At 43.3% G+C, this 20249-nt stretch overlaps 3 protein-coding genes across 6 annotated transcripts in view; 2 read left to right on the forward strand and 1 right to left on the reverse strand.

The window, feature by feature from the left end:
* ESYT3 (extended synaptotagmin-like protein 3) overlaps nucleotides 1-6404 on the forward strand; it is a 30384-nt gene extending 23980 nt beyond the window's left edge. The window contains exons 18-23 of the mRNA XM_014939438.1: nucleotides 384-826; nucleotides 2122-2211; nucleotides 2687-2818; nucleotides 3911-4016; nucleotides 4590-4639; nucleotides 5525-6404. Coding sequence (XP_014794924.1) covers nucleotides 384-826; nucleotides 2122-2211; nucleotides 2687-2818; nucleotides 3911-4016; nucleotides 4590-4639; nucleotides 5525-5561 — 858 coding nt within the window. The 3' untranslated portion in view covers nucleotides 5562-6404. The remainder of the gene's footprint in view (nucleotides 1-383; nucleotides 827-2121; nucleotides 2212-2686; nucleotides 2819-3910; nucleotides 4017-4589; nucleotides 4640-5524) is intronic.
* A 2251-nt stretch (nucleotides 6405-8655) lies between these two features.
* Nucleotides 8656-20085, reverse strand: CEP70 (centrosomal protein 70kDa). 3 transcript variants are annotated; one of them, XM_014939452.1, is made up of 17 exons: nucleotides 19878-20085; nucleotides 19302-19401; nucleotides 19014-19137; nucleotides 18370-18550; nucleotides 17890-18059; nucleotides 16967-17026; nucleotides 16546-16653; nucleotides 16142-16241; nucleotides 15654-15742; nucleotides 15016-15090; nucleotides 13784-13886; nucleotides 12957-13127; nucleotides 12145-12291; nucleotides 11443-11611; nucleotides 10439-10553; nucleotides 9250-9329; nucleotides 8656-8874 (listed from the first exon to the last, which is right to left on the reverse strand). In XM_014939452.1, exons 1-17 carry the CDS (start codon nucleotides 19884-19886, stop codon nucleotides 8813-8815), a joined length of 1863 nt encoding a protein of 620 aa, XP_014794938.1. In that variant the 5' UTR covers nucleotides 19887-20085; the 3' UTR covers nucleotides 8656-8812. The 3 variants fall into 3 exon arrangements, with proteins under 3 accessions (XP_014794938.1, XP_014794944.1, XP_014794951.1); XM_014939458.1 differs by lacking the exon at nucleotides 16546-16653; XM_014939465.1 differs by lacking the exons at nucleotides 16546-16653; nucleotides 19878-20085 and having other exon boundaries at nucleotides 19302-19630.
* A 60-nt stretch (nucleotides 20086-20145) lies between these two features.
* The window catches only part of FAIM (Fas apoptotic inhibitory molecule), a 16543-nt gene continuing 16439 nt past the window's right edge, over nucleotides 20146-20249 (forward strand). Inside the window, exon 1 of one of the 2 annotated variants that reach the window (XM_014939479.1) lies at nucleotides 20146-20211. The gene's annotated coding sequence lies outside the window, so the exon portion shown is untranslated. The remainder of the gene's footprint in view (nucleotides 20212-20249) is intronic. The other variant, XM_014939493.1, reaches the window with a different exon arrangement.

Genomic DNA, 20249 nt, shown 5'->3' on the forward strand with positions numbered 1-20249 from the left:
GAAGTGTGACAAGGTCTTTAAGTGCAATTAAGAGTGCGTGGTGGAGCTGAGAGGTATCCCTGAGGCTTCCTGAAACGTAGTGTGGTGCCATTGCTGAAGGTCTTCTCATGACAATAGAGTTGGGCTGAGAAAATCAAAGCTGCTCAACACTGAAAGACTGATGTTTAAGACTTGTTTTTTTGCTGTGCTCTTGATCAGTGTTTAGACACTGTGAAACACACATACAGTAGGACAAGAGAAGGGAACGTCACAGCTCATCCCATGGGCCTCTTTCACCTCTCATGGCAGATTCCTGCTGTTAGAGTTTTGTGGTGAAATTTCCTCCTAGGTGGTAATGCTGCCATTAACCCCAGTGCACTCATTTCTCTCCCTTGTGATTTTAGGCCTTGAACGTTGAAGAACCCGATCCACAAAGAGTCAAGGCTGGTGTCAATGCCTCGAAGCAAGGTCCCGTGCGTGCCACAGAGAAAGGTGGAAACCAGCAAAAGTTTGCCTCCCCACCAAACCCAGAAGCCTCAAAAGTACCTCCAGCGAGCAAAGACTCTGCAGCAGTTGAATCCCTGCCACAAAAGGGCAGCAGAGAAGACCTGGACACAAATGACAGTTCAGCAGCCCCTGTACCAAGTGAGACTGTTGCTGGCCTTAATGAGACAGAGCGCGACCAGAAGGCAGAGCATCACCCATCGTTGGCGTTGCAGACCAGGGCAGCCATAGCACCCACCTTGCCGGTCGTACAGGAACTGAGGCTTGCACCCAGCGTTACTTCACTGGGTTCTCTGCCTTCTTCTTGCTTTGAGTTAAGCAGCAGCAATCTGGACCTTCAGAAGTAGGTGTTCCCCCGGCTGAATTGTTCTTCTCTTAGGAAGATTTAGGTTTTATAAGCTGCGGTTGCATGCTGCTGAATTCAAGACTGCAAAGTCATTTGGAGTCTTGGGGCTCAAATCACCTTACAAAGAATTGCCCCAAGTATTCCAGTCAACAGCAAAGTCAAGTACAGGGTCGCTGTCAGATCAGGTGTAAAGCGAAAGCATTTCCTTCTCTGCCTCTCCTAAGAGGTGCAGCACGTGTTGGCTTTATTGTTGAACATCCTGGGTCCCATAACACTCGTGATTTTAGCAACAGGAGGTTGGGTGTCTGAATATCCCCCTTCTGTGGAAGCATAAACTCTTGATGAGCGTATCTGGCTGCTTAAAGTTTCGAAAGCTGTGTTTTACCCCACCAGTTGTAAGACTCTCATAACGCTGTTGAACACGGCGTTTATGGAAGGCTGTGCTTGTGTGTGTGTCCTTCCCGCAGAGCTCAGCACTGCAGGTGCTCCGTGCTGCTGAGGGGGATGGAGAGACACATCTGTCTCCCCTCAGGCGCTGAACAGAGCCAGTAGAATCCTTAATGAACTAAAGTAACAAAGAAGGTCTGTATGAATTCGCAGAGCATCCGAGCAATTATCAACCTCAACAGCTGTTTTCAGTCTAGTACTTCTGGACTGGCAAATTCTCCAGCTCTGGACAGGGCCTCATTTAGAAACTGTTTTAAAACCACTTTTAATCCATGTTTTGGATTTGAAAGCACTTTAATAACATGCAGAATTAGATATAAAAAAGGTCCCGTTTCACATATGCAGACATCCATATGTATATGGGGGTTGGTCTCGTCTCCCAAGTCACAGGAGATAGGACAAGGGGAAATGGCATCAAGTTGCACTCGGGGAAGTTTAGATTGGATATTAAGAAACATTTCTTCACGGAAAGGATTATCCAGCTTTGGAATAGGCTGCCCAGGGAAGTGGCTGAGGCAGCATCCCTGGAGGTGTTCAAAAGACGGGTAGACATGGTCCTCAGGAATATGGTTTAGTAATTTTTATTTCCTATTTCTTATTTATTTTTTTGTCAGAGTTAGGCTGATGGTTGGACTAGATGATCTTTAAGGTCCCTTCCAACCTAGGCGACTCTATGATTCTATCCTTGAAGGAGCTCACCGGTGTAAGACGTTCACCGGCCCTTTGCTGCTCCATCTACAGCAGGCCAATTCGGTGCTTTTTTGGCCCGTTATCCCGTGGGGCAGAAATCGGGTACCTGTAAGTAGCTGTATGTAAAAGCTTTTGGCTGTGTGACTGTCTTACAGCGGGAGTGAAATGCCTCTGGGGGAGATCCAGCTGACGGTGCGATACGCCTCCGTACGGCAGAGCCTCGTCGTGCTGGTCAACGGCTGCAGGTAATGCTGAGGCTCGCTGGCCTCTCTCTGTAAAGCTGATGCTTTCTTGGGATGTCACCAGAGGCATCATGACAAGGATTGACACCTCTTGGCCCCCAGTTTAAGGTGCTTACTGCAGGGGGATCGGACTAGGTGACCTTTAAAGGTCCCTTCCAACCCAACACATTCTCCGATTCTACGACTGAATTTGTAAACCTTAATTTAGGAACCCCAAATAAGCGGCCACACACTCAGTAGTGAAAATTCTGTTTTATTTCACATCCAGTTTTACTTGCTTATGTTCCAACTGCCAAGATAAATGTTTGTAACCCATGAAGGGTTGGTCTGATTCTGGGAGGGACGAGGTATTGAAACAGGGAGTGGGAGAAGATGCTTTAACCCATGAAGGGTTGGTCTGGTTCTGGGAGGGACAAGGTATTGAAACAGGGAGTGGGAGAAGATGCCTTGCTTGTCAGCACGGTGTTTCTTCCAACAGAAACTTGGTGCCCTCTTCCAATCGTGGAGTGGATCCGTACGTTCGTATCTACCTGCTTCCAGACAGAAGGTGGGCAAGCAGAAAGAAGACGTCCGTTAAGAAAAAAACTCTGAACCCCCAATACGATGAGAAGTAAGAAAATGTTAATTATGATTGCTGCTGACATACTTGCAGTCTCTGTATGATGGAAGGGCTTGCCTAAGGTACCCTCCTGTTCCTCCTGAGGGTTGTCTTGTCAATGTTTTCAGGTCTTCTGAAAAAAAATGGCAAGTTGAGTGGGATTTGCAGGTACTCAGGGCTGGCCTTGTTCTGTGTGGTGTTGCCTGTGGCCCTGTGATGCTTAGAAGTAGACCTCTTTCGAGTGCTGTTTTTAATCCCATGTTTAGAGGAAGGCACACATAGTGGAAAATACGTGAATATTGGGAGATCCTGGGTGGCTCATTTTTTTCCCTGTGTTGGGTCCTTTCTGTGTATGTCAGCAAAGGTCAGAAACGGAGGAAAAAAATTTAAAATCTTGCATCTTTACACTCAAAACACTAGAGATGTGGATTTTGCTTCTGGTGCCAGCACAGTTGTTGGGAGCAGCATCTCTTTCTCCTCACCCTCCATCCTGAGGTGTCCTGTACATCCGCAATCAGGCGCAGCAGGTTGAGCAACACCCAGCTCCAAAACACATGACCTGCTTTACAGCTCTGACTTGGGGAAGAGCTATTCAGGTGGGCAGAACGGAGATGATTTAGCCTGGACAAAACTCACTTGACACGAGACGATGAGTGCCAGAGGCGTGAGTCAGAGCCATTAAGAATTTAATTGCCAGAGGTTTCAGCCCTTTGTCTTCTCTTCATGTGGTATAAGCCGACTTTGTAAACTTGGAGGGGTGGCTCAGCTATTTCCTCTGAGTAATGAAGGGTGCATGGAAAACACGCTGATCTTCCATGAAGGGGGGAAAATGATGGTAACTAGCATTTCGTCACGGGTGCATGTTTTCCTCCTTCCCTCTGGCAGGATGAACAGTCTGAACCGTGTCGTTGTCTCTCATGAGGCCCAGAAGAGATTTCTTAAAATCTGAATAAAATCTAACTACAGAATTGCCTTTTCTGTGTCTCCCTTCCCTGGCAGAGCTCTGGCTGCTGGCGCCGTGTTCTGTCCCTGTTTTCTGCCCACTGACGCTTAACAACATTTTAATTTTTGACTCAGTCTCTCCTTTCCAAACTTTACTTTCAGGTTCGAATTTTTTGAATCTTTGGAAGACGTCAAGAAAAGGACTCTGGACATTGCAGTGAAAAACAGCAGGCCCTTCATTTCCCAGGAGAGGAAGGAGCTGGGGAAGGTAAGTGCACAGACATTAACACTGCTGATTTAATAGAGCTGAACAGCCGAAGCCTTTTCTGTCACCCTGAAACGCCCTTCCAGTAACTCAGTCTCAGCAGTAGGACTAGCGATGTGAAAACAAGCTTTTCTGCCAGGTTTTCATCTGAAATCAGACTGTATCTGTGTGGAGGCTTGTGTGGTCTCGTGTGATGTGGGCGCTCTTGGGATAAAAACATGTTTCTAGGAATAAAAACATGTTTCCTGGGCTGTGCTGCTGCCCCTTTGGGGAACGGCCCCGACAGTGCAAAGACAAAACCCAGAAAGATGCACGATTAAACCCCAGGGTTTGCCCAGCTTTGTGTGAACAACTTTGATTCTGTGAAAATAAAATTGCCATGGCTTCTTGGGTGATAAATTTCCAAGGAGTGCTGGCAGGAAGCTGGGCTCACAGGAAGCCCTGGGAGCACAGGGTCCTCATCTCCCTTCAGCCCGAGAAGTTGCCGGTGGTTCCGCCGTGGGCAGAGCGCTGGCTCGGCTCAGCAATTTGCCCGCTGAGTAACAGTTAAGAGAAATCCAAATTTCCTTTTTAAAGGTGCGGATTGACTTGTCGCAGGAGGACTTGATCAAAGGTTTTGCGCAGTGGTGAGTGTCCCTCTCCCTTCTTCCCAACCCTGCTCCTGGTGTGCGTGGCCGGTGGTGGTGTGCCGGTGAACGCCACGTCTCCTGGTGAGCAAGAAGAACGTCTGACCTGCAAACGCAGGACTCACTCCAACTAATTTGGTAGTTTTATCTAAGTTGTACGTTAATCCAGTTGCGAGTGCAGTACCTGCCCCGTGAAATAGTTTTAATAAGAGGCCTATATGTCAATTATAGTCTTCAGTGTATTTTAAGTTACCATAAAAGCCACCAGGATACGCAAGTAAAAGAATTATGTTTATTAAAGTAACCTTGCAACAAATTTTAACGTGGATAAAGATCTTAACTAAATTAATACTCTGATCAGCAATTTATATATATATGATAAAACTTTAATTACAAAGTACTTATAGAAACTATTATAATAAGCCACTTATAGTTTTGCTTGTGTGTTCATTGTGGTTCAGACTTAAACCCTAAGCACTGGTCTGAGGCAGAGATTAAGAGCCAGGGCTTCTTCCCCTTCTACGTCTGTAGTTAATGGCAGTAGCTCTTCCTTCTCTCTCCTTCAATGGAGCCCGAGGAATGCAGCCTGGGTAGCCCAGGAGCTTGCCACCCACGCAGGCAGCGAGCCAACGCTGGCCAGCGGGATAGGAAACCCCAGTTGCCCCAGCCCAGCTCGTGCCTGTGTCTCACAAACTTATGGCAATGGCAGGAGCAGGAGAAAAACATCATATCTAAAGTTTCTGGCCTCAAACTTCAGTTCTTTGCCATCTCCGAAGCCTGGGAAGCACAAGCAATGAAGCAGCCCGAGTTCTCTCTATCGTGCCAGTTAAAACTTTAAAGAAAGCCTTAAACTGCTGTAAATAACTTGCTGTGTCTGTCTTGCAGGTATGAGCTGACAAGGAGCAGACGCAAGAAAAAATGATTTCTTCTCCTGTACATAAGTTACGAATTTTTCAATTTTGTATGAATGTACAGATCTCTTTTGTAATTAATGTGTTTTGAACAGTCACTGCAAGTTTGAAGCAGTCTCTAGCTCAGGACGTGTAAATTTAATGACCCTACTCAGCGATTAGTTCTCACTGTAGTAAAAAAAAACAACAAAGAAACAAACAAAACCAGCCCCACACTGGGAATAATTTGTCTCTAAAGAGTAAGTCCTTTATTTTTGCCATTTCTGGCATATCTCCCCCAAAGAACCCTTAAGTACAAATACTCTTTTAAGGAGCTGTTGTATCTGGAAATATTTTCAACTGTCAGCCGAGGGTCATTCCTTTGCTTGGCAGCCCCCTTTCCCCAGGATCCTATTCATGTTGTTTTAACATGAAAGCATTGCACTTTTAAAAGAATAAATTTTTGAACAGTGTTCTTCATCTGTAGGGCTACAGAACCTGCTGAAAGAAACTGTTTAAGCCTCTAACAGCAATTGTTTTTTTGAGAAACCAAGAAATTGATATTCCACTGTTGAGAAGCATCGTAGCAGGTTGTGGCTGCGGGAATGTATATAAGGAGCTTCCACAAGCAGGGAGGTTAGTTTACCAAGATGTCATTAAGGTGTCAGTTTGTGACGTCTTAACGTGTTTTGTTCTTTGTTGACAGTACATTTCAAAATCTTGTAAACCTCGATAGCAAAGCGTTCTGCCTGAGGAACAGCAGAGTTTTGTAAATTAAGCTTTATTAATATTGGAGCAAAATATACCAAAATATTTTTGGAAGCTCGGTGTACTTGTTTCTGTACAATAAACTTCTAACTGTCTTGCATAAGAAATTTGATCTATGGCTGATAGTTTTAAATCCAGGCCAGGCAGAAACAAACCACCACCTGAAGCAAGTTGCAAATCTTTTTTGGCCTAGATTACTGGAATCTAGTCTGCCTCAGTCCACGACCAGCCAGAACCTCACTGAATAACCATTTGCTCGCATCCCAAATTTATCTGAAGATGTAAGCAGCCTTTTCAAACAGGCTCTCCAGCAACCCAGGCCAGGCGAAGGCCGATTCCAGTTGCGAGTGCAGTACCTGCCCCGTGAAATAGTTTTAATAAGAGGCCTATATGTCAATTATAGTCTTCAGCGTATTTTAAGTTACCATAAAAGCCACCAGGATACGCAAGTAAAAGAATTATGTTTATTAAAGTAACCTTGCAACAAATTTTAACGTGGATAAAGATCTTAACTAAATTAATACTCTGATCAGCAATTTATATATATATGATAAAACTTTAATTACAAAGCACTTATAGAAACTATTATAATAAGCCACTTATAGTTTTGCTTGTGTGTTCATTGTGGTTCAGACTTAAACCCTAAGCACTGGTCTGAGGCAGAGATTAAGAGCCAGGGCTTCTTCCCCTTCTACGTCTGTAGTTAATGGCAGTAGCTCTTCCTTCTCTCTCCTTCAATGGAGCCCGAGGAATGCAGCCTGGGTAGCCCAGGAGCTTGCCACCCACGCAGGCAGCGAGCCAACGCTGGCCAGCGGGATAGGAAACCCCAGTTGCCCCAGCCCAGCCTGTGTCTGTGTCTCACAAACTTATGGCAATGACAGGAGCGGGAGGAAAACATCATATCTAAAGTTCCTGGCCTCAAACTTCAGTTCTTTGCCATCTCCGAAGCCTGGGAAGCACAAGCAATGAAGCAGCCCGAGTTCTCTCTATCGTGCCAGTTAAAACTTTAAAGAAAGCCTTAAACTGCTGTAAATAACTTGCTGTGTCTGTCTTGCAGGTATGAGCTGACAAGAAGCAGACGCAAGAAAAAATGATTTCTTCTCCTGTACATAAGTTACGAATTTTTCAATTTTGTATGAATGTACAGATCTCTTTTGTAATTAATGTGTTTTGAACAGTCACTGCAAGTTTGAAGCAGTCTCTAGCTCAGGACGTGTAAATTTAATGACCCTACTCAGCGATTAGTTCTCACTGTAGTAAAAAAAAACAACAAAGAAACAAACAAAACCAGCCCCACACTGGGAATAATTTGTCTCTAAAGAGTAAGTCCTTTATTTTTGCCATTTCTGGCATATCTCCCCCAAAGAACCCTTAAGTACAAATACTCTTTTAAGGAGCTGTTGTATCTGGAAATATTTTCAACTGTCAGCCGAGGGTCATTCCTTTGCTTGGCAGCCCCCTTTCCCCAGGATCCTATTCATGTTGTTTTAACATGAAAGCATTGCACTTTTAAAAGAATAAATTTTTGAACAGTGTTCTTCATCTGTAGGGCTACAGAACCTGCTGAAAGAAACTGTTTAAGCCTCTAACAGCAATTGTTTTTTTGAGAAACCAAGAAATTGATATTCCACTGTTGAGAAGCATCGTAGCAGGTTGTGGCTGCGGGAATGTATATAAGGAGCTTCCACAAGCAGGGAGGTTAGTTTACCAAGATGTCATTAAGGTGTCAGTTTGTGACGTCTTAACGTGTTTTGTTCTTTGTTGACAGTACATTTCAAAATCTTGTAAACCTCGATAGCAAAGCGTTCTGCCTGAGGAACAGCAGAGTTTTGTAAATTAAGCTTTATTAATATTGGAGCAAAATATACCAAAATATTTTTGGAAGCTCGGTGTACTTGTTTCTGTACAATAAACTTCTAACTGTCTTGCATAAGAAATTTGATCTATGGCTGATAGTTTTAAATCCAGGCCAGGCAGAAACAAACCACCACCTGAAGCAAGTTGCAAATCTTTTTTGGCCTAGATTACTGGAATCTAGTCTGCCTCAGTCCACGACCAGCCAGAACCTCACTGAATAACCATTTGCTCGCATCCCAAATTTATCTGAAGATGTAAGCAGCCTTTTCAAACAGGCTCTCCAGCAACCCAGGCCAGGCGAAGGCCGATGGTGTTATGGCTGAGGTGGTTGGAGCACCTTTATCTGGGGCTCACTGCGCCAGCAGCGATCAGAACGCGGGGTGGCTACAGTCTGTCTGCCTCCCTGCTGGGGCAGAGTGTGTTGGGTCTGTCCCCAGGACAGAGCAGACCAGTCGACAGCTGTTACAGTAAGTTTTTCTTAAATTGACCATGAAACAAGAATTAAGAAAAATGAAAAAAACGCAGCAGTTTTTATTTATGTCAAAAAAAATATCTGAAACTGTTGATGAGGGTAACAGAGGTAGCTCTAACGTCATATACATCAAGGGGTACATTCACAGGTAAGAGAAATCTTGCTAGAGAAGAGCAAAGTGAACTCTTAACTAGTTACCAATTTCAAATTTCGCACAGTAGGTAAAATCTCATCCAGGTTACTGATCTCTGAAACAGAATGAAAAGCAAAACGGTAAGGGGTCTGTACCTAAAATGTCTTCAAGTCCAGCCAAAAGTCTAACTTTAATGTTAGAAATACAGCTAGTGAGGGAAATAAACTCCTCACACCTTTTAATGCTTTTGGAAAGCTAAATTGAGTTTTTTATCTTAGGAGTAATATGATTGAATATATGCAACTTGAACTATTTTGGCCACTTCCTGAAGAAAGATGAAAAGGAGAGCAAGGCAAAAGTTAGCACCTTCCCTCCCATCCTCCTTGTGCTCTAGCACACCAGGAGTAAACAAACCACCTGGGAGCTATTTAAAGCTTGAGGAGGAAGCGCTGGCATCCAGGTAATTACAACTGCTGCAAATGTTACTCACCTAGAAGACAAAGTAAATCTTGAATGAGAGCTTGAAATGGTGGAAAGAAGCACTCGTGTTCTTCTAGCTTCCTGATTATACTGAAATGTGCAAGTGAGACCGTCAGATTAAAGGTACAAGGATATTTTGAGTTCATCTCTCTGGCTGTTTTCCTGTACTATGTCATGACTTTTTGAGAACACTGCTACTCAGCAGTACAGAAAACTACATCAAAAATTGTTCCTGGGTTCTGAAACCTGCAGCCAACAAGTGTTGGCTACGTCAGATTAAAGGTACAAGGATATTTTGAGTTCATCTCTCTGGCTGTTTTCCTGTACTATGTCATGACTTTTTGAGAACACTGCTACTCAGCAGTACAGAAAACTACATCAAAAATTGTTCCTGGGTTCTGAAACCTGCAGCCAACAAGTGTTGGCTGTCAAAAGAAGATCTCTAATTCACAATTTATGCCCTATATACGTTCTTCCTTTCCTCCTTACGTGGCACCAGGTAATTTTCAGACGGGCAGATTAGTCTGTGTGTGCTCAATGCACTGCCTGGGGGTGGCTGATGGAACAGCCTCGGAGGTGGCACAGGGGCTGCTTTATAACCATTCTCTGGTTACAGCTGAGAGGGGTGCAGAAAGGCTGGAGTTTGGGGTTTTTTTTCAAACTCAGCCTGTGCCAGGCTTGCTGCCTGCTGCAATTCAGGGTTAGGGCATTTGCAGAGCCCATGCTGAACGCCAGCCCTTACGGTCTGCCGCCAGGTGCATGGATGTTCTCACCTGTTGAAGGTGGAACAAGAATTGTCCAGCTCCCAAAATATTTGTAGGCAGCTCGAGACGTTCTCTTAGCAACTAATGCACTTCAGTATGACAGCTGAAACCTTGCAACACTTTCTCCTCCCCACCCACGTACAGTATTTGCTTTGTCTCCTTATGAAACATGCATCCTTAATTGATCTCCTTATCCACGCACCAACAAGGTGTTTTGGAACCTTCTGGCCTTAGTTTTTCTCTTTGTCAGCTTTATCCTTTCAGAAGTATTCAAGATTGGTTTCATGTAGGATAGTCATTAACTCCTTTGCTGTCACAGCTCACCAACTTTGTAAGAAATTATGAAAGTTTCTTTCAGTACCAGTTTTAGGCAGTTCTCTCAATTACTAAGTTTGATGTTTGAAGAATGGTCACCAACGGACCAGCCCCACATACCTGTGGATGTCTTGGGTCCCCAGAAGCTGCTGTACCTGCTGGATCACGTTCTCATTAATTATGTCACACAGTTTCCCAACAGTATCCACTACCACAGTGGGCGGAGCTGAACTGTCTGCGGAAAAACAAACACTTCATCTTTTCTTGTCACACTAAGAACAGGAAAGTATTTTAGGCACAATCCAGTGCCCAGATCTTATTTGGCTTTCACACGGCTGAGCACACAAGGTCCATCCTTCACAGAAGAACCTGTGGTCAGAAAGGAACTAATGGCAGCCAGGAACGGTGAATCTGTCACTGATCCTTTAGTCCCAGAGCACGTGTGTCAGAGGCGTGTGCTCTCACGGCGCAGACGGCACTAAGGGGCACAGTGTCCATGGAAATCAGCCACTGACATATTTTTTTATTATTTTTATTATTTTTTATCTTTTTTTTTTAAGTTTAGCAGCGTAAGATGGCACTTTCTGAGGATGACATAATTACGCTTGAATGAATTACTGAGTAGAAATCTACAGCAGAGGTTGAGGTTTGTTTTTTTTTCTTAAACTTGTTATTTTCCAAGTAGAGAATGCAAAATAGAAAATGGTCAAGAAGAATTATGAAGTCAGCTCACAGGAAACAAAACTTTGTGGGGGAAAAAAATAATTAAAAATTCAATTTCATCTGTTATTGCTTTCTTTTGCCTCCCTGGAATTTCTCTGCAACTGCTAAAGGCTTACAATAATGGGGATTTGCTAATTGAACCCTTAGTGACATGGTTTAGTGATGTTTTTTTATCAGAGTTAGGTTGATGGTTGGACTAGATGATCTTGAAGGTCCCTTCCAACCTAAACAATCCTATGATTCAATTGACAGCAACCTATTTTTATCTTCCCAGTGAGGAACATACCTAGTTTACTCATTTCTCAGCAGCTCTACATATTTTCTATGAAGAGATCAGCCTTTCACTTGTCTTTTCCCTCTGGAAATGGGGTCAGAAGGAAGGCTAGGTGGTAAGCCTTTACCTAGTTCCAGGAGCTCGTGGAGATTTCTCATGGCGTTGGTCATTTCCCCCAGCTTTGTGTAAACCTCATTCATCCGGGGATAAACGCCGCTCAGAGAATTCACATCGAAGAGCTTCTGGAAGTGAGAGACTATCCCAAACAGGGTTGGCAGGGATGGTGTCTGGCTGTTCTGTGGCAAGCAGAAAGAGGAACTCATCACCGTTACTGCTTAACGAAGCAAGGATTCTTTTAAACTGCTAAACATTCTTAAAACTAGTCTACGAAGCAAAATGGGCGTCGCTTCCCTTATTAAAATCACGGCATTTCAAATATTCTTAAATCTGAAGACATATTTTAAAGTGAGTTTGCAGACATAAATACCCAGCAAACCAAAATTACTCTTTTTGAAAGCTCTCTCCTCGGTTGCTCGGTTCGTAGGCGCAGGGATTCTCCGCGCTGAGTGAGGAACAGACAGAACAGGCTAACACCCCAGACTGCAGGGCAATGCAAATTCCTCCTTGGTCAAATGGCTTTGATGAAAGCAGTCTTCCCCAAGGTGAATTTATCCATTATGCTAAACCAGTCTTTGACTATTGAAGATATTCAAACAGCCATTTCTTAAACCCCGCAAGGCTTTCAAGTGTGCAAATCTAATCACCGTGTGAAGAACCCATTTAAGAATTCCACAGTAACTTGTGATTATGAACCCCTGGTATGAATTACCTTTTCCTTATTTTCTATTTCTTCCAAAATTGCATCTACTATGAACTGGAGGTCTTCAACTCGTATGGATTCTCTGTTATCCTGTGGATCTGCAGTGTGCCAGGGCACCAGCTCCAGAGACAGTTTTCTCAAGGACCTATGCAAATCCTTTTAAAAGAAGGGAGGGGACACAACTTATTTTAATAACTTCTTAAAAGGTTTTTGGTTTTTTTTTGTTACAGAAACAGGCAGATTTTCTGTTTCTCATATGCAAAACCACTCCAGTACTGGAGACAGTAAGGTCTGAGCTTTCACAGAATTTAAGCACAGGATCTTGCTTAGATTCTTTGATTTAAAAAGAACACTCATAGTCAAAAAATTACAGTACTTCATCTATTGTTTCAGTGAAGTAAGAAGTGGTGGTCACTGAGTGTTCGGTTTTAAACAAAATTACTTCACTTGTATTTAGATCAAAAAAGTTCCTGTTCTGGCCAGACAAAAGGAAGAAAAGGGAATGCACCATCATTACTGTCTGAAGCACATAGACGCCAAAGCTCAAGTGTCTTCTTGGGGTCTCAGCCACTGAACAAAACCACGTAGACAATATTCCCAGAGGAATCTCTGTGGGCTGCAGGCTCACTGCACATATTTCACTTTGCTATGGGTTTAAAGTGATATATAAGTGAACAGCAGATTATTTTTTTTTTAATTTACCACTGAGCCAGGCAGTAACAAAAGCTACACACAGAACAAAACCCGACATGTAGGGAGAGACCAAGGGGTGGTCAGCAGATTAAAGGAGGAGCACAAAGCCAAGTACAAGAATGCCTTACCTTTAGGGCCATGAGCTGATCTGCCCACATTTCTATAGTAAGTGGGAGGTGCTCAAACCCACATTCCTGTCCATTCTCCTTAGTAGAGTTTTGCACTGGCCCTTTACTGCGCCTGTATATCAACGGAGGAGCTCTTGGACTTCGCAAAATAGAATCGATATGGGACAACACCTTCAACGCCAAAGAACAAATGTTATTGCTCAAATATGTATGACACCTTGTAATAAAACCCCTCTCCACCACAGTCATGACTGTCTGAACACTAAATCTTAAATAGCTCAACTAAGTTACTATCAATAAATCTTACAGATGCATTCAATATGTAATAAATTCAAAGATTAAAAAATATACTAGCTAGAAGATAGGTAAAAGTAATGCAAATATCCTTCCCTTTGAGAGATATTTAACATTTATCCACTTGAGGCATTGTTGCTTCTTCCACATTTGCATTTTGCCAAGTTTTACTATATTTCCTTTTTTCATTATTCAAAGAAAAATAAAAGCCACTATCTCTTCAGGCATGTTTAAAACTGTAACATAAAGATCTGTTTTACCCAAGACCTTGAAAAAAACCCCAGTCCTGAAAAGACTTCAGCTAAATAATTGATTTAATGTTTGCCAACCTAGCCTCTGCTTCCTTGCTCTATTTTCAGGTAGACAATTAAGACTGCCAAATCCAGAACATTACACATCCAGCGTAGAGGAGTTCATAAGAACTCTTAGGTTGGAAATAGCATGCTTCAGTTTACATAGGTAAACAAAACCCATTTATTATATTCCATTGTAACAGCGCTATATACACAAGAGTACAGATAAAATTTGCACACCTGGAAGTATTGCTGGCAAACTGCCTGCAGCTGATCTGCTCCTGCGCTTCTCGCAGGTTCCTTCTTTTCTTCTGTTCTTTCTCCATTGCTGCTCCCCGACGATCTACACCCCAAACACATACAGGGGGTTACACAAGAAGCCTTCGCAGGAGATACTGCTTTCAACTTGATTAAAGAGGCAGGTACGTAGCACGTAGATTTGCACCTACTAAGTAAAATCTCTATTTTATGATGCCTGCCAATAGAATTCCATCAAACTGAACTAGCTGAAGAATATAACACCTAACGTAAATATCATTAATTTATCTCAAGTCTCCAGGCTGAGATTATTCTAGACTGCATGCTAATTTAGGAGGGACATCACCAGATGTACAGTTGTTCTGTTATCAGCGTTCTACTACAGCTGAAGACTTAAAATCCAGAATTTTACTCAGAAGTGTCAAATTCCATGCTCACAGTCTTTATCTGCTTCTGCTTCAACATCTTTCCCGGCTTACTCTGTATCGCTCATTACTCTTCTTGTCAAACCTAAGATGACTTTCTCTTAAACTACCATCTAAATCATACCCGCTGCACGAGAGAAAAGATCATTTAAGTATACACGATGTAAAAGGAAGAACAAAACACTTTTAAAGTTTAAGAGATGTTCTTTTCAGGCTATAAAATATTCAGTATTCAGTATACACATGCACAAATGATTAAGTGAAATTACAGATAAAAACACTTTGTCAGTATTGGATCTCTAATACCTTCGATGTATTTTCTCAGCACTGTTTCAGAAAAAAAAACAACTAAGTCGGTTTCTAAGAATAATATGGACATTGCCAACTCGTACTTTCTCATTCATAACCCATAGTGTAACTGGCTTTATAGCTCAGGGAAGCAGCAACCACCCCAGTTTGCTCCTGTCCGTATCGCCTGCGATAGCATTCAAATCAAATCCAGAAAGACAAAACGCCCCCCTTTTGGAGACCACACCATCATTTCAGAGACACACAGTGTGTCTTTGAAAATACAGCTGCATTTGGTGCCCATAACCAGGCTCCCAGGAAGGGTGATAAGGTACGTGCTTTATAAGCTGCCATCCACATCACAGGTTGCAGAGTTATTTTTGCCTTAAGCTCAGAGGGTTCAGCAAAGTTACTGAAGAAATATACTTACTGGATAGTTTTCTGTAAAGTTTTCATCTTTGCTCAGAGGGTTCAGCAAAGTTATTGAAGAAATTTACTTACTGGATAGTTTTCTGTAAAGTTTTCTCTAGTTTCTTCACTTGGTGCTTGTAAAGTTTTAATTCCTGTGCAGTTGGTCTGTTAGAAAGAAAAACTACCATGTTATGTGTCTTGCCTTTGAAGGTATCTCTAAAACTCAGCCACGCAAAGTAGTAAGAAAGCTTTGCTGGTGCCGTGACATCATTCCGGAAATGAAATTCTGCAACATTTCTATGTGGCAACAGCAATAAACAGCAAAAATAATGATTAGCAGTTGTTATTAATAGCGTGGAGAGGGAAGGTTGACTGTTGCTGCCATGTCTTATTTCTATACATCGCTTTAAAAAGGCAGATTTCATACTACACTTCTACAATTGCTGCTGCCTTCAGTTTCTTTCTTTGTAAAGCAAAGTCTACTGCAATGCCCTTAAAAAGGATGATACTTATCCCTTCTCACCTTATTTCCAGATCTTTCTTGAGAGTTATTAATAGCGTGGGGAGGGAAGGTTGACTGTTGCTGCCGTATCTTATTTCTATACATCGCTTTACAAAGGCAGATTTCATACTACACTTTTACAATTGCTGCTGCCTTCAGCTTCTTTCTTTTTAAAGCAAAGTCTACTGCAATGACCTTAAAAAGGATGATACTTATCCTTTCTCACCTTATTTCCAGATCTTTCTTGAGATTTAGATTTTCAAGCAAAAGCTGTTCATTCCTGGCTTTTGTTTCAATAAGTTGTTTCTGGAAAGACTGCAACATAGACTGTGTTATTGCTTTTATTTCGCTCATTGCATAATGAACAAGCCTGAACACTTTCAAGCACGTATGTGTTAAGAAGGTTTCCCATTTGCCTGTACAGCGAGGCAGCAGGGATGAGGAATTAGTCAATTAACATCAAGAGGCGGCTGCATTAGACCGCAGGTGGAGAACCTGTGATTACAGAGGTCTGTTCAGTCCCCAGCAAAGACGACTCACAACATGGTACTGAATCTTTGCATAAAGACTGCAAACCCTGCCCAGAGAGGCTACAAATTAAGAAGACGCGATAAGAACACGGGGACAGAAATCAAACACATGTATGTTTCTACGTGGCTCTTGAAGGGTTACCATCTAGAGCTCTGCACTGACTTATCCTTAGCAGTTCCATACCGTGAGCAGTGCTCTATAATTAGGAGTAGCATCTAGATTTAAGAATTCTTCCTTGCTGTTTACTTCTCTCTGTACCTGGTCTTCATCTTTTTTATATTGCCTATTGGGAAAAATAAATTATTTCAGCTTACTGTAATTCGATTACCTTAAAGATCTACACTGGCTTAGTTAGCAGCTATGTATGATAATAATGTTTCCATAAACCACAAAGTAAATAGAACAGAAATTCTGCCCTAAGATCCACTGCTCCTCTATATTATTTCTGGAATAATTTTGAAAATATTTCTGAAGCTGTTTCATATACTAATTAGGTGCACTTATTCCTCAAGAGAAATTCCAGTACAAGCAAATCCCATTTCAGTTTTCGAGATGATAACCTCAAATTAGAGGAATGTCTCAGGTACCTGCTTGTTGCTTTGTACCATGTAGGCACCACGATAGAGCTGAAAAGCTGGTATTCCTTTTGTTTAGGGAGATCAGTTGACTGAGCACAGCTAATGCAGTAATTCTGCCTGTGAACCACGGCAAAAGAGGAAGAAAAAAACCAAAACCAAACACACACACAAAAAAGAAAGAATTACAGCTCAAGTGTCTAAATACCCCCAACTTCCCAGCTGTCCTGGCCTCCTGACTGAGCAGCTGCTTAGCCTGACTGACGGCTATTTCCCAGATAAACCCAAACTTCCACAACCATTACAGCCCCTTGCTGTTTCTAAAATGCTAGTGACATCTGGAACACAGAATATTTACCCCTACAAGCTTTAAGAACAGTAAGGAGTAAGAAAATTTGAACAGTAGGGCCGTAAGACATTAAAAGAGACCTACCTTAGCTCCTTTTTCATTCGACTAATTTGAGATTCATAATAATCAATGAGAGAAAGGAGCCTGAAGAAAGGAAAAATGTTATTTTGAATGTCAGATATTCTCAAAAAAGTCACGCCTGAAAGATACTGTGAGCAGCCCATAGGAACAGGCCAGCTCACAGAACTGCACTGCACTTCAGAAGTGACTGCACCAAATACCGAGTTCTGTCTCACATCAAACAGTCGAAGTTTTCCAAAAACAGAAGAGACATTAACCCTGTACTAGACAAAATGTTGCAAAATTATTCAGGAGGAGACAAAAGCTAAATTCTCCTGACACCCTCCCCGTCTTGTGACTACGTTAACCCAATCTCAGCAGCGTGGCACAGTCCCGAGTGCTGGGGCTCAGTCACCCTTGCAGGAGGTAAAGGAGCTTGGAATAGTTTCTCTGAACGTTCACTGAAGTACCTGGGAAGCCTTTCAGCAGGCCCCCAGTCAGCAGCTGCAAAAATCAGTTGCACTTCAGAACTGACTGCAAACTGGACAGGTGTTTGGTTTTTTTTCAGGGGAGCAGGGGTGGTGTTTGTCATTTTTTTAATTCACTTTTTAAAACATTAGAACCCCAGGATGAGATCACCCTAGCAGATACTGCAGTTCCAGAGCAGAATAGTCATTCCCTTCTCTTTGCTGACACCTAGTGTATGCAGGGGCTGATATTTTTTCACTTCCTGCCATAGATTTATCCAGCTGACATTTATTATACAAGAAAAAAATTACTCCATTGACATACCTTTACAAGAACCCACATTTCAGCTTGCACTTCTAAGGTCTCAAGCTTTTTTTCTTTTTCCCCCCCTCACAAATATCCAGAACAGTTAGTCAATTTAAAATCTGTCTCTTCATTTAACGTTACAGGTCATTCACCAAGAGAAGAAAATTGCTTACTGCTGATCTAGAAGAGACTTGGGAGCTCTTTTGCAAAACCGACAGAACATTTTTTTTTGAGTGGAAACACGCTGCTGCTCTTCTATCCCAACTTTGCACAGCTCCCTCTGCAAACGGGCAATAATCTCCTCCTGCTCTTGCAGCTTTTCCTGCTGCTGTTGGTATGTTGCCTGTCAATAGATAATGGGAGAATTAGGAAATTAGCCTACAAGCTGGAGACTCTACTGTACATGCCCAAGTAGGAACCTGGTCCCAAGGAAGCCTAGTACTCGGGTTTTAGCCGTACTGAATATGCAGTGCAAGAAGGACAGAGATATTTCTCTAAGTTACTGCTAGAAGATTCTGTATTAATTGAAAAATCCTAGGTCTATGTAGTGTACTAACTCTATGACTCATGCTTATTCTGATCAACGTAAATATTTTTAGAGCTTTTAAAACAAGTCAAAAGTTTGAATCCTCAAATAGCACTATCCAAATTACCTGTGAAGCCTGTTGATCTCTCTGAAGTTCTTTGACTTGATTCTGTTGCTGGCAAACTTTAGCTATCGTCTCATCTTCCAGCTGACAAATTTTGGACTTGATGTTTTTCACCACATTTTCCAAATCATTAGCTCGTTGCTCTTGTCGAGATGCCCGACCTCGTTCCTGTCGTATCTCATCTCTGAAAAAAATATAAAATAAAAATCCTTGATTTAAATTGAATGCAATTTGACTAAAGCCAGTGAAGGAAGCATAGGCCTCACACAAATTATCTGATGATACTCAATACTAGCCTGTGGCAGCAGGTATGGGAAATATCCTGGTATAGGAAGCAAAAATCTTTTATTTAAATTGAACGCATTTCACTAAAGCCAGTGAAGGAAGCATAGGCCTGACAAAAATTATCTGATGATACTCAATAATAGCCTGTGGCAGCAGGTATGGGAAATATCCTGGTATGGGAAGCAACAGCAGACGAAACAACGGGAGAACTCAAAAGGAACTATGCCAACACTGCTGCATATTGGACAAAAAGCTCAGGAAAACGTTCTTAAGCCTCAGATGTGACAAGAGCTCCATTTGGCATGAGATGGACGCTAACAATACTTTTGCTTTACGTTAGAAAATTCCTTCCACTGTCTTACCTAAGACCACGATTAGCCTCCATAAGCCCCTGCATCATTTTCTGCTGCCGGTCCGTGTCTTCCACCAGCGTTTTTAATGCAAGCCTTATTCCTAGAGAAGCCTGACTGTCCAAGACAATCATATCTGGAGATACAAATAATAAGCGAAGTCATAATGAAAAGCTTTTAATAGCTGACAAAGACCACATCTCTGCTACCGTTTGGAAGTGACGGCTTGAGAGATGCTTTGTGAACTTTGGCTTACTATTTTCAAATACAAAAAAACTTGTAAAATGAGCATTTCCTTACCCGGTATATTTCCGCAGCCTTGGGGGACAGCAAAACTCACTGGTTTCAACCCGTGGCGCATTAATACCTTGTTCAGGCTCTCCCATTCTGCCTTCTCCTGCTGCATTGGGAGAAGGGGAGGGAAGAGACAGAAACCTGAGTTCCCAGGTTTGGCTCAGGGTCTCCTCTCCCTCCTCCGGCACTGGAGGATACCACATGCCCCCAAATAAAAACAAAACAAACCCCAAACTCCCAAGAAAACCCCAGACACTCTAGGCAGGCCCGTGAGACTTTCCATCAGGATCTGCTAAAAACACTGGGGGAAAATTGTACTTAACAGAATACCCAGTTTTCCTGATCACTCTTAGAAGGAGAAAGATGCGCAAGGGATAAAAGTTACCTTTTAAAAAAGCCCAGACAACCAGCCCTCAGGTCACCGGTGGGCCTCGACCCCCAGCCCCGAGAAGCCTCAGAGGAGGCGGGTGCCCGCTTTGGGGGGGGGGGGGGGGGGGGATGTTTTTCTTTTTTTTTTTCCCATTTGTTGTGTTTTTAAGCACCGAGCAGTAACAACTGCCACCTCAGCTCCACTCACGGTACCTCTGTCATGGCGAGGGACGCCCGCTCTCGGACCGGCGAAGGGGCAGGCCGGGCCCCGCGCCGCCGCCCTCAGACGCCCACCGGGAATGCGGGGCGGGAAAGGGGGTGGGTTACCGGGAGGCAGCGGCTTCAGCAGATCCCGGGCGACGACAGGGGACAACCTCGTAGGGGGGCTGCCGGCGGCGGGAAGGCGCGGAGCCGGTCGGGAGGGCGGCGGGCGGGTAACGGCGGCGAGGGGAGGGCTGGGAGGCGGGTGGCCGCGGGGCGGCGCTGGCCGCCCACCCGCCGCCATTTTGAGTCGCGGGGAGCCGAGGGGGAGGAGAACCCCGCTGAGGTAGGAGCGGGGCCGGGAGCGGCGGGGGCGGGGCGGGC

This window comes from Calidris pugnax, unplaced genomic scaffold (assembly GCF_001431845.1).
Source record: "Calidris pugnax isolate Ruff unplaced genomic scaffold, ASM143184v1 scaffold21, whole genome shotgun sequence".
Classification (NCBI taxonomy): domain Eukaryota; kingdom Metazoa; phylum Chordata; class Aves; order Charadriiformes; family Scolopacidae; genus Calidris; species Calidris pugnax.

Bases quoted from the DNA above. Each gene is read 5' to 3' on its own strand.
- CEP70 (XM_014939452.1), bottom strand. The intron at 18,551-19,013 runs GTAAGACAGTGG...TATTTTTTTCAG, and splicing joins GAGGCTAATCGTGGTCTTAG to AGATGAGATACGACAGGAAC. The intron at 11,612-12,144 runs GTAATTCATACC...TGCTTGCCACAG, and splicing joins AAATAGAAAATAAGGAAAAG to AACAGCCAGACACCATCCCT.